Raw genomic sequence first — 13720 nt, 5'->3', positions numbered from 1 at the left:
TTTTTTTGGTTTTTTTTTTTTTAAACAATGCCATTTTTTTTATTTCCTAGCATTACTAGTGATCTATCTGCTAAATGAATAATGAAAAGTCTGCACTGATAGGTATTCCAGTGGGCTGGAAATCAGCCTACTGAAATATGCAGAATCAAAGAAATAAAGGCAGGTTAGGTTTTCCATTCGTTTTATGGGAACCTCATTTACAGCATATACTTGTTGATGCACTCAGCATAGAGGTGTCTACAATGAAGGCTGGTGAAATAAAGTATATATTGTGTTGCACATATCAGTAAGTGCATTGTGCAATGTAAATCATTTTGGCTGTTGTTTTTTGCAGCAGGGAAATATTGGCATGATGAACAATCAGTAGACTCACTTGTACTTGGCTGAACAGAGGGTTGCAATCTCACCCTTTATGCCAAAAATCATCACTTTTCATTTCAAAATGAACTAAAGTATCAGACTTTCTGCAGGTTCTCGAAGATAAACATCAGCTATGCTTACCTCACTCTGTGCATGCTGTATTTTTTCTTCTGCACTTAGTAGCTGAATGTGCAGCCTCTGCCTTTCTTCCTCTCTAGTTATTTTTTGCCTTTGTATGCTCTCCTCAGAGACCAGAGCCTCCTCTGCATCCACACCACCAGTCAGGGGAATAGATTCTACCTGATCATATTGAGCAATTGTGTTTACTGTCAGCTCTTCTATATCTTTCTCTTGCTCTTGTGTTAAACTATTTACCACTTCCTCTGGATCAGTGTCCACATGCCTGCGGAAAGATAATAAAAAATAACAATGAGGTATTTAATTGCTAGAACAATCACAGACTGTGATTAATATCTAGAAGTTTAAAATATATATATATATATATATATATATATATATATATATATATATATATATATATATATATATATATATATATATATATATATATAAACAAGACCATTTTTTACCCTTGGGTTTTTTGGCAAAAATTTCACTGGATGAATAGGTGAACATAGAGGGAGTTATAACCACTTACATGGTGTTGCATAATCTTGTATACTTTCAGTATTTTTTATTTTTACCATTAGGTTTTTTGGCAAAAATTTCACTGGATGAATAGGTGGACACTACTTAAAGAATGGAACTTTCATTTACATAGAGGGAGTTATAACCACATACATGGTGTTGTATAATCGTAAATACTTTTAGTATTTTTTCATTTTTTATCCTTAGGTTTTTTTGGCAAAAAAAGTCTGATTTTTTTACCCTGAGGTGTGGTTTGGGGAGTAAGTAATAATCATACAAGTTTGATATATGGGCACATATTTTTCTTTTATTATATTGACACGGGGTTATTTTATCCTACATTTGGGGCTATTGCACATATATTCATATAAGTGCGGTAATATCTATATCATTAAAGATTTATAGAAGGGACCTACTCCCACACCATCCACACGTGAATATAATTGTATAAATTATGGTTCCAAACCTATATCTTGTGCCTATGAGATTACATTGCGTGCTATAGGTTTTATAAATGGATTCAATATGTATAAAACACAGTCTCCTTATACACAGTTTGCCTGACGATATGTCTAAGACCCACAAACTAGCAGATTCGGTTACTTTCTCCAGAGAGCAAAATAGGAACAGGTACGTTAAAACAAGGATATGTAATAGTCGAACCATTGACACCTTATCATATAGAGAGCTCCCAAAGAATGGAGAAATATAACTTTTATAATAGGATTAAATTAAATTAACTATGGATGCAATAGCCCATGATAGTTTGGTAGACTGATACATAGTGCCAAATATATATAAGTTTTGGACATTATTGTAACATAATTGTTAATTTTTGTTTCATGTTAAAGTAACTAAATAGATAAACATCAGTAGTTACAAATGTCTTGTTTTTAACTGTAATTGAAATGAACTAGGGGATATATATATTGTATAGTTTTGGTTTATATGTGGATTTTAGATAATTTAAGTATTTAAAGTGAAAATACTAATAGTACTTGAATTACTGATCATGTGACTTTTACCAGCTGTTTGTTCCAGCCACAGTGTATATTTAAGGCGGTTTTATGTTCAGTTTGTTACTTTGAGAAAGGCTAGGGACCTAGCCGAAACGTTAGTCATTTATAATTAATATTATGATTTTTATAAGTCCTGAGAGGGCGGACCTTCTTGTAGTAGTTATATATAGATATAGATATAGATAGATAGATAGATAGATAGATAGATAGATAGATAGATAGATAGATAGATTATCTAAAGAAAAGTATAGCTGACCCTTTAAAGACAGTTGTTGAACCAAGTCTACCTAGCAATATAAAACTGTAAATATCTCAGAAACCATTTAAAACAGAAAATACATATACATTTTAAAGGTGTTCAGAGGAATATGTTTACATGAATTCATATTTTGGAGTTTAGATCCCCTTTAAGATCACTACAGCCTTGGATATTTTGCTTGTTCAAGAAATCATTCAGTGAATCTTAAAGGCATTAACAGAGTCTGCCACTACAACATCATCCAGCAGGGTATTCCACAACCTCATCCAGCAGGGTATTCTACAACCTCACTGCCCTCACTGTGAAGAACCACTACTGTTTTAGAGTTCTGCAGTGTGTGTTGGGTACCTGTGGATTACCCACAAAAAAGTGGGTAGGACTTTCAGCTCCTAGTGGCCTTAAAGCAGGTGATTATTTTTGAATTCCAGGCTTGGAGGCAAGTTTTGGTTGTCTAAAAAACATATGTACTGCCAAACAGAGACAATCCACATAGGGGCTACCAAAAGGCCAATCGCATCCCTTATCTGGCACCCCAAGAACGTTTTTCATGCTAGTGTTGCTTCCCAATTCCTTTTACTGAATGTTGCTCACGGGTTCAAAAGGTTGGGGATCCCTGGTGTAGGGGATACAAGCAGGTAAAAACGCTTTGGTCAGGTTCGGGTTTCAAAATGAGTTCCGTGCAGGACTCTACTTTGCACCTAATTGTTAGCTGTCCCAATACATATCTTCAATACATATCTTTTGTTACGAAACTGGATGGAGTGGATGAATTATTAGAAAAAAGTATTATTCAACTGGAATTCGATCCGACATGAGTACTGCAGTTTGCTATACAACTGCCATTGTTGTATGTATGTTTTTTCATGTATTTTCCCCTGATTCCATTTTTAGATAAATGGTATGAAATTTCTCCCTTTGCTTTCATTGAAACACCTTTTATAGATATTTAAAAGGATTCAACTTGACGACCTTAATTTTTTATTCTTTTATTTTAACTAGTGCTACAAATGTTACAGAAGTAGGAACAGAAGCTCACATCAATTTCTGACTTTTGATTTCTAATTCCACAAATATGGACATGAACAGGTTATCCGTACATGAAATTGTAGGGATAAAAAGAAAAACATTACCTTGTAACCTCTTCCCCAAGCAGCAGCAGGTGACTCTTCAGCTTACTGTTGCTCTCCTGCAGGATGCTCTGCTCCATCTCCAGATGTTGGCACTGATCTCGCAAAAACTGCAATTCTCCTGTCCCAGGGTCAGGAAAATACAGTGACAAATATGCGTAAAAATATTCCACAAAATAATGGCACTAAAACATAGTGAGCTCATTTAATAATATTGCTCTTAACCAATGGTTTACCATCTTCTTCAGTTCAAGGCATGTTTGTGGTCCACAGTTTGGTTGACTCCCCTTCCCCCATAGCTCATAATATGGTTATTCATTAAAAATACACTTTATTGGCCATGTAGGTATAGTTACATGAATATCAAGACAGGTAACATGCTCTGCTAATTGCATGAATAAATAATCATTGATTCACATATCAGAGTGCTGCTGGATTTATTTCTTTAAAGACAGGTAACATGTTTACCCTAAATATCACCCCAACTGAACCACACAAACAGTGAAGTATAAGCAACCAAATAAATATTTTCACCCTATCTCAACCTAAATGGCCTTTAGTCTGGACCTCCCTGCCACTGCACCTAGGAGGTCCAGCATAGTTTGTAAAACACTACCTTAAATGGCCCTACTTGAAAGCATTTGCATCCGATTGAACAACATATGACTATCTAATAAATACAAGTACTTGATAATGATGATGTCATCTCAAAAACTATTAGGAAAAAAATAATGAAACCAACATGTGATAAAGAATTATTAAGCATCCACTAAAGTCTGAGGGCATGTTGATATCAATGACAGTAGAGCTGTAATGGTAAAATACTTAAAGTGGACCTGCACCCAGACACAAAAATCTGTATAATAAAAGTCCTTTTCAAATTAAACATGAAACCCAATTTCTGTTTTTTATTAAAGCATTCATAGCTGTTGTAATCTCTTTTAAAAATCTCAGCTGTCAATCAAATACTGTCTGCCCCTCCTCTATGCCCTGGGCATAGAGGCGGGGCAGACAATTACTTTCACTTTCCATTAAGCACTTCCTAGATGTCACTGCTCTCCCCACATTCCCCCGTTCTCTTCACCATTTAATTGTGTAGCCAGTTCATGGGGATGGACATCAGGTCCCCTATTCTGGTGCACAAACAAAATTCTGAGATGAGGCAAGGCTTGTCTTAATAATAGTGTCCACAAAATGGCTCCTGCCTGCTTGCTAGAATTTTGAAATCCCAGACTGAAGGAAGCAAGATTCAAATAATTTATATAGTGTAATTAAAGTTCATTTTGCTTGACTAATGTGATAAAATAGGATTTTGAATAATTTTTTTGGGTGACGGGTCCCCTTTAAACTGATTAGAGGAATCAGTGATACTGTTCCTTAGGAACACCTGAAGGCACTTAGCTATGCGGAGTGCATGGGAAATACAGAAGACTGGTCATGTTAAGTATGTAGAAATGTGGATGCAAAATATAAAAAAGGATCAATTAGCAACAAAGAAGAGATTTTAGATTTATTGAGGTCACTGTTACCATGTAGTGTGGCTGAGGGTTGACCTATATGCCCAATGCAACTTTTCATATTGATCTCTGCTCTCAGGGTGGTTATCTCCATCTCATACTCCTGTCGTGTCTCTTGCAATTCATGAAGCTCTGCACGGAGGCGGCACAGTTCCTCTTGCAAAGATGCAATGTCACTCTCTCGCTCAACTGCAGCCTCCTCTGCACTCTGTCTCAGTGACATGATCTCCTCTTGTGCACAGCGCAATTCTTGAGATACTTCCAGCAATTCACATTCTTTCTCTTGCTCCAAGCTGTCAACCTCCTCTTGAACAGATCGGAGTTGGGCTGAAAGAGTCAAGAAAGAGACAAATTCAAAGTATCAATGGAAGATCTCTTGTCCCTTGCTGTTCTCAGCGTTCCGTTTAATACCTACAGGTATAGGATCTTTTATTTAAAATGCTTGGGACCCAAGGCTTTCTGGATAAGGGGTTTTCCATAATTTGGATTGCCATATCTTAAGACTACTAAAAAACATTGAAGAATTAACCAAACCCAGTAGGATTGTTTTTCCAATCAGTATGAATTTATATAGCTTGGTTACAATCAATGACAAAGTACTGTTTTGTTATTACAAAAAAGGGAAATAATTATTATAAATTTGCATTATTTGCTTAAAATGGATCATATGGATTATATGAATTTTACTTGTTACTATTTCTCATTATCATTTCAAAATCCTACTTGTTATCCCGATTCCTTAGGTAGTAAAGCATGGTAGGATTTTTATTTAGGGCAGTGGTTTTATGATTTTTCCTGTTCTGTATCTTCTTTGCAGAGCAATTTTGCATGCTGAGGAATAAATCTAAAGTAGGTAAATATGGGAGGTAAAAAATTAAATGTGATTCGGGTGGTGATGTTTTTGGGTGAAGGGCCACTGGGATGCTGTCATTATAATAAACAGCATTTAGTCATAATAAGTAGTTACTACTTCCTAACAGTAGTAACCCATATCAACTAATTAGCAAGTAACATTTACTGGTCAGCTGGGCAAGCAAACATAAGACTTTTTAATGCATCAACCCATTAGGATCAGTTTAAGAGTAGAACTAAAAACAAAGTAGGATCAATTCCATTTTATCTAAAAGTTACATTGATTTTGGTACACTGCAGCTGCAAGATACATTTGTAAAGGTGGCCATACACAGGCCAATAAAAGCTGCCGACAGACCGAGTCGGCAGCTTATTGGCCCCTGTATGGGGCCCTCTGACGGGCTTTCCCCGATCGATATCTGGCCGAAAGTTGGCCAGATGTTGATCGGACGGGACTAAAAATCCCGTCGGATCGCAGCCGCATCTGTTTGTTGATGCGGTCCCGCGATCCGACCGCCCGTTAGCCATTGTTAGGATCCGATCGTGGGCCCCTAGGGCCCACGATCGGATCAGCCCGATATCGCCCACCTCAAGGTGGGCATATCGGGGAGAGATCCGCTCATTTGACGATCTCTCCATGTATGGCCACCTTTAGACATTTGACAAGATTATGAATGAGTTATGAATGAGGCAGAACAAACCAAACCACTGAGCCTTTAAATAAGTAAATATCTAAAATACAAACCTCCAATGTGAAATATAACACTGCAAATTGTGTAAAAAAATTACATAGGATTATTCATTATCATTTTGTAATGCCAATTCACAGATGTCAGATGGCTCTGTATGTTTTATAGATATTGCTGAATGTTATTAACAGGATGTTGTATAGGCCTTATGTAATACTCCTTGTGTAGGCTTTATGTAATACTCCCTGTGCACTCATGAGTAGTTGCTTGGTGTCAAACTGTGTTGTTCTCTTGGTACTTGAAAATTAATGCAAAGCTTAATCACAGGGATTGAAAGCTTTGCTCCTTACCCTGCAGTCTCTGAATCTGCTTGGTGAAGATCTCTGCTTGTTGTGCACTTGCCAGTCTCTCCTCCTCCAAGATACCTGTGAATCAGAATGAAATAATCAGCCATTGTTTAAAAAAAATCCAGAAACGAACACATTAAAACATCAATTTATTTTCCATTCCATATTTTTGTGGTGGCAAACAACCATGTCACCATTTTGATTGGACACTCGGCTTATGACCTGATAAGATGCTAATAAAAATTGACAAAGAACAGAATGTTGTCTATGCCCATCTTTGTGGCCACACCCCCTAATTACCATGTTCATTTTATAAAATGTGGCAGGTTATGAAAGTTTGAACATATTTCTGTGTTTTTTTTCCAGTTATTACAGTTTTGCTAATGAAGGTGAATTACCCCTTAAACTGTGAGTCTAAGTTCTCCCAAGAGACCTGTTTATCTAAATTGTTACAATTACTTATTTGCTTATCTCAAAATTGTTACAAAAGTATCTTAGTTGCACCTTGTGGCTGTTCTGGGCTCTCTGCCAAAAGCCAATTAAGTTACGTTGTATATTTTTCTGCCTGTACATTTCAGTACAAATACGGGACTGCAAGTTGAGCTGTCAAAAGCAGGACTGTCCAGCTGAAAATGGGACATTTGGGAGGTATGAATATCTAGCATAGCTTAAAGAAATACTGACACCAAAAATTAAATATTTTTTTACATCTATAATAACATTGTCTATGCATGATAAAAGTATTTGCCCACTGCTTTTACATTACTTATCTGATCCCCGTATTCCTCTATGAGGGGGCTGCCATATTTGTGCAGCAATGGTCTGTTAGCATTAGAAATGCAATATGATCTATAGGTAACTTTAAAGGTACATTAATATTTTGAAGAGTAGTTTTTTTAGTGTCTGTATCACTTTAAGATATCTCACTGTACAGGCTATTAAAAAAAACAATTGTCCATGGCATGAAGGGATCTGTTATCCAGAATGCTTGGGACCTGGGGTTTTCCAGGAATCTGTAACGTGGATCTGTATACCTTAAGTCTACTAGAAAATACTTTAAACATTAATTAAACCCAATACAAATGGTTTGCCTTCAGTATGGTTTCATGTCTTAGCTGGATCAAGTACAAGGTACCTTTTTTTTGTCATGGGAGTTGGCCTTTTCGTAATCCATTGCTTCCTAGATAACAATTTTCCGGATAACACATCCCATACTTGTATTAGACTTTCAGTATTTCTATTAGGCAAAACCATAGGAAAAATTTAAAACTGAGCAGCCTTTTAAACTGAAATCCCTAGATATGGACCTTGTGTATGTGTATTTCTCATAGTACAGTGCAGTTTAACACTGCTGTAGCTGATGTTTTACAGTTCACATTTTAGTTGTTTGTGCTAACTGGCAATATTAATATTTTTTACTTCATACAAAACAATCTAAAGAGCATTTTTGTAAAGGATAGCAGAATTAATAGCCATTTGACAGAATTTTTAACAAATCTATTATTTACATATTCAGAAAGCCTTCGGATAGTCATCCTCTCAGACTTCCAAAAGATCAACTTTTCTGAGGTAAAGGCCAGGGCCCGCCCCCACCTAGTTCCGTCTCTGGATTGGGGGTTCAGCCAAATCCAAAATAGTGGATTCGGTGCATCCCTATTAGGAACTAAATAGAGTGGATCATACCATAACTAACGCATAAAAAAATTATTAGACATCTACAAAGTACAACTCTTAATCAAGGAAGAAATTAATCTTGTTGTCCTCTTTGGCCAGGAAGAGATATATTGAATAAGATTTTTACTGGCATAATGGCATTAAAAATGGGGTTATATAATATATGGTGGAGATTTTGCTAAATTTCTTATCATCAATAGCAACCAATCAGCAGGTAGCATTTCCTGGTCTTCTGTTCAAAAGCTAACATTTTATTGGTTGCCATGGGTTTCTGCCTATGTGCCTTTTACTACATATGGAGGCTGTTACTTTCCATTACTCTGACATTACCTTGCATCTCCAAGAAGCTGTCTTCATGTTTCAGCGCCAGTTCTCGTGTTTCCTCCAGTTCAGTCAGCAATTGGATTATCTGGCTCCTCAAATCCTGGCTCTCCAGAATGATGCTGCCTGAACCACCTTCTGACCCACTAGGAACATCCCCAGACTCAGACTCCAGGTCAGGAGGATCCTCATCTTCAGAATCTAAAAATGGACAAAACAATTTTCTGGACCACGGCTAAATAACAAATCTGCGCAAGTATGGCCCATAATAGTTTGGCTTGTTCTAAAAAATTACTACCATGTAATTACAAGTCCCTTACATTTTACAGCACTTTAATTCATCTAAGAGGTAAGTCACAAGTATTCTACAGCCCTGGAATGATAGCTCAAAATACTACAATCTATCTATAGGGCAACCAAATACTTTGCTGGTACATGACAATGGGTGTACCCAGTTTTGAGAGGAAGAGTTGATGAATTGGGGTTCTAGTGGAAACCTGAATTTTTTTGGGACTTATTGTAGCTGGAAAGGCGATACATGTACATACATTATATGTATTTCTATGATATATATTATATTTTCCTTCAGACAGAACTATTCAAAATGGAATACTATACTCAAGATGAGGACCTTGCCATACACACACATCTGTAAACAATTTAGCATGCTCGATCACATAAAAGCAGCACATTGGTAGCTATTGCTAACATAACAGTCTCAGATATATCTTTCTTGTTAATTACTCATCAGTATTATGGCAAAGTAGTGGGAGAAAATTTCTTGTAGGTGTGACAATCTGTCAAACTTTAAAACAGTGCCAGTTCCCAAGTAAGTGCCGCCTTCGCTCTGCATAATCATGTGTATCCCATGGATGAACACTGCACTGCACACTGTCTTTATTTTACCTTACCTCAGCTTATTCAGTTAAATCTGCTTTAAATTTACATGTGCATTTATTAAATCTTACATAGTGAGTGTAACATTATGTATCCCCTACTGATTGCTTTGAGTCCTAGCCCTTGTTTTTGATGAATAATACATTTGATTCTGCATTGCAGCAAAATGAACCCAAATTAAGGCTTGTGGGATCTTAGTCGGTTCATTTCTGGTTGCCTTTAGATTCCTACTCTAGAAAAAGGTTTTCTAATAAACTGAAATTCATCAACTCATTTTAACAGCTAAGCTGCTCTAAATGTAGCACTGAACTAGAAGTGTCACAGGGAAGCAACATGAATTGCTATATAATGTATCTCACAGCAAATGTTTTTCCAAGGAACTGCAAAGGAGTCAGCTGAAAATACTGCACTGAGAAGCTAGATATTCCTAGCACTGCCCTGGTTTCTGTGCAGCGCTGTAAAGTTAACTGCTACTTTGCCATACAGTTTCCAGCCTGGGAGCCACAGAGTGGTTCTCTAGGGGTTCTGACTTTTTTTTAGGCAACAAAAACTTTGCCACCTATCTTTTCCTAGTGTATTGAAATGTGAAACGTCTTAAAAAGTGTTGATGATTTAACTCAATTCCATTTGAATGCTAAAATGACTCATTTATCAACTACAGGGAAATTTGCATGTGGTCTGTAACCCCTAGTAACCAATCAAATTTTTGTTATGCCAGCAGCTACACTAGCTATGAAAAGCGAATCACTTATTGATTCGTATCAGTGTATATCCTGTGCCCATGGTTGCAGGGGAACCTAAAAAAAAGCCTGAATTAGGGCAATATGTAACACCCTCAATGTAAGCCGCCAACCTAAATGTCTCTGACAATGTTTAGTTCATGAAATTACTTGTGCTTCATGGGACCACGAGCTCCTAGTCCCAGGGTAGCACCTTTGTTACCTCTACAAAAATGTTGTCTGAAGAGTTGAGAATACAATAATCCCTGAAATTTGAAATGTCAATTTCAATTCAATTATTTTTTTGAATCGTAAGAGGCTGTTAATTCATAACCTATTTCACTAATTCTTTTTTTTTTGATACCTAACATTATAATCACAAAGCTTATTATTTACATTTATATGTGTGAAAACTAGACTATAATGAGGCATTTTTCATAGTCCACAATACCAATGCACCTCTTCAAGGTCACTAGGTTACAATTTACAGTCCAGTCTACAGACAAATTAACAGTCCGCTGAGAAGCCCAGCTGTTCCATATTTTACAGACTAACAGGCCACAATTGTTGGAGGATAGGGGTTTGTTAATGCACGATTTGTTTATACAGAGGGCCTCTCAGCGGGCTGGTGATCTAACTTCATTATGTGAACCTGAAGTAAAATGCAACTTTACTTAAAATATCAGACATTGCCCTGTGTAGTGCAAGAAATAATACAACAATAAGGGGCAGATTTATCAAAATGTGAGTTTCAATAAATAAAAGCTCACCCATGTTCTATTAATTCCTATGGTAATTTTAGAAGACACTATGAATAGAGTGTAGATGTGTTTTTATTAATTCAAATCTAAACTCACATTTTGATAAATCTGCCCTTAAATATTTCTTCATTAAAATAATAGGTACAATTAAATTCAATACAAGCCATATTTGTTGAATGAATGTTGAAAAAGAAGGTGCCCATTTGACAATTGCAATATATAATATTCCTGCTACAATAGCAACTGTATAGATGCACATAAAGAAGAAATTGGCTACTAACTCAATCAAAGCAGCCTGCCTACTGGCACATGTATAGTTCCAAAAAGATTACTGGGGCAAATGCAACTATTGAGTAAAGTAGAAAATCACATTGGTGATGACTGATGTCAACTGCAGCATGCACAACCCCATGTGATCTGGCACCTCAACCCAACTCCTTTACTAGTGCTACCTAAATTAAATTAAATAAACCTGCAATAAATGGTGTCTGCAAGTAAATATGATTTCAATACACAAAGAAGCAATTTTACAAAGGCTTTTCAAATAAATAAGCAGTAGATGCTCTCCAGGGCACCCCTATTATTAGTTACAAGTTTGGTTCAACCTCTACATGGTCACAACATAAACACCAGAAATACATCAGAAACATGAACATGAAATGAGTCACACAAATCCTAGAACTGTGCTGCACCTTTTTATGCACGGTAGGTTTCGGATTACATGGACCCATTCTCAGGTGAAACACTTGAGTAAAGCTGGCCATAGATGCACAGATCCTATCGTACGAATCGAAGATTCGTAGGATTTTCGGATCGTGTGTGGAGAGTGCCGACATCTTTCCTCCGGTGATCGGTCGTGTGGTCTTACGGCCGTACGTTCAGATTACCCCCGATATAGCCATGCTCGTTAATGGCATATCGGGGAAAGATCCGCTCGTTTGGTGATGTCGCCAAACGAGCTGATCTTTGTGTCTATGGCCACCTCTAGGGTCCATGTAATCCAAAACATGTTGTACAAGAAAAAGTAGCATCACAGTTCTGCAGTTTCTGTGGCTCCCTTCATGTTCCTTATTCTGATGTATTCAAAGAAACAAACATGGATGAAGTTAATGAATAAATGCTTGGAAATATATAATTAGCACTTACACTCACCATTCAGCAGTTCCCTGGGAAAGGAATGGCTTCTTCCTGCGATTTGCTGAGGGAGCCATCTACTGGTAACTCCAGAAACTGGACTTGATCCTGTGAGGCAAAGGGTGAAAAACAGTACAACAGTTGACAGTAGATCAAGTGAAACCAGAAGAAAGTTGTAAGGAGAAGGGTAACTTAGGTTGATTCTAATTGGTCACCAGGTGGTAATGTTGCATAGGGGGAGTCCCCAGGGAGACGTTATATAAGGGAGAGATTAGGGACCAAGGATAAGGAGATTAAAAGAAAACAATACCTCCAGATGTAGATCTCTATAAAATATATATTGCATACAACAGATCATATTATATAGTATATTCTTTCTTCTTCAAGTGAAACCAGAAGAAAGTTGTAAGGAGAAGGGTAACTTAGGTTGATTCTAATTGGTCACCAGGTGGTAATGTTGCATAGGGGGAGTCCCCAGGGAGACGTTATATAAGGGAGAGATTAGGGACCAAGGATAAGGAGATTAAAAGAAAACAATACCTCCAGATGTAGATCTCTATAAAATATATATTGCATACAACAGATCATATTATATAGTATATTCTTGCTTTATGTAAATAAACCATTTTCATAATAATATGCTTTTTTAGCAGTATATACCATTGGATTATCCTAAATAGAAAATTGCAATTTTGAGAACTAATGCCGCCCCTTGGATCCTACAATTCATATTGTAAACAGACCAATCAAACCATACATGTTGGTCACATGAGCCGATAAATTGACAAAGGGGCTGATTTATAAACACTGGGCAAATTTGCTCATGGGCAGTTACCTATAGCAACCAATCAATGATTGGTTTTAGTTAGGTTTAGATTAGTTTTTCAGTCAGCTGCAGGTTGAACAGTGAAAGCAATCATCTGATTGGTTGCCATGAATGACTGCCCAGGAGCAAAGTTGCCATGTGTTTATAAATGAGCCCCAACATTCTGTCATTTCTACAGGATCTATTTATTATGCAGTGTAAAAAGTGGAGTTAAGCAGTGTAAAAAGTGAATGGTGTTTGCAAGATTAACCAATCAGCAATTAGATTTCAATAGTTAGAAAACAAAAACAAAGATATGATTGGTTGCTATGAGCAACATCACTGGTAATGCTTCACTCCACTTTTTACAAATCATGATAAATAGACCCCAAAGTGTCTACTACAATGCCCTAGAACTGCAATGGTGTAAGTGTGAGAGTCAGCCAAGGTACACACCGCACAAAGTAACTCTCAAAACTAACATACAATATTTCTCACATTATATCCAGTGGAATAACTAGATATTACTGGGCCCCACAGCAAATTATTTTTCAGGCCCCCAAAATGTTTAGAGTTGACTTGTTTCTCCAA

At 36.8% G+C, this 13720-nt stretch overlaps 2 protein-coding genes across 10 annotated transcripts in view; one reads left to right on the top strand and one right to left on the bottom strand.

Annotated features, from left to right (window-relative positions):
• Positions 1-13720, top strand: part of tspan33.L (tetraspanin 33 L homeolog) — an 85080-nt gene that overhangs the window by 33595 nt on the left and 37765 nt on the right. The gene's annotated exons all lie outside the window — the stretch shown is intronic.
• Positions 1-13720, bottom strand: part of LOC108711245 (coiled-coil domain-containing protein 136-like) — a 29587-nt gene that overhangs the window by 11069 nt on the left and 4798 nt on the right. For 5 of the 6 annotated variants that reach the window (XM_041586597.1, XM_041586598.1, XM_041586599.1 and 2 more), the window contains exons 2-7: positions 12337-12432; positions 8823-9014; positions 6822-6896; positions 4943-5257; positions 3417-3534; positions 502-763 (exon numbers count right to left, since the gene is read on the bottom strand). In XM_041586597.1, the coding sequence (XP_041442531.1) occupies positions 502-763; positions 3417-3534; positions 4943-5257; positions 6822-6896; positions 8823-9014; positions 12337-12432 (1058 nt within the window). The remainder of the gene's footprint in view (positions 1-501; positions 764-3416; positions 3535-4942; positions 5258-6821; positions 6897-8822; positions 9015-12336; positions 12433-13720) is intronic. The other variant, XM_018252796.2, reaches the window with a different exon arrangement.

Source organism: Xenopus laevis, chromosome 3L, assembly GCF_017654675.1.
Source record: "Xenopus laevis strain J_2021 chromosome 3L, Xenopus_laevis_v10.1, whole genome shotgun sequence".
Taxonomy (NCBI): domain Eukaryota; kingdom Metazoa; phylum Chordata; class Amphibia; order Anura; family Pipidae; genus Xenopus; species Xenopus laevis.
This window is presented reverse-complemented; position numbering and strand designations above follow the sequence as displayed.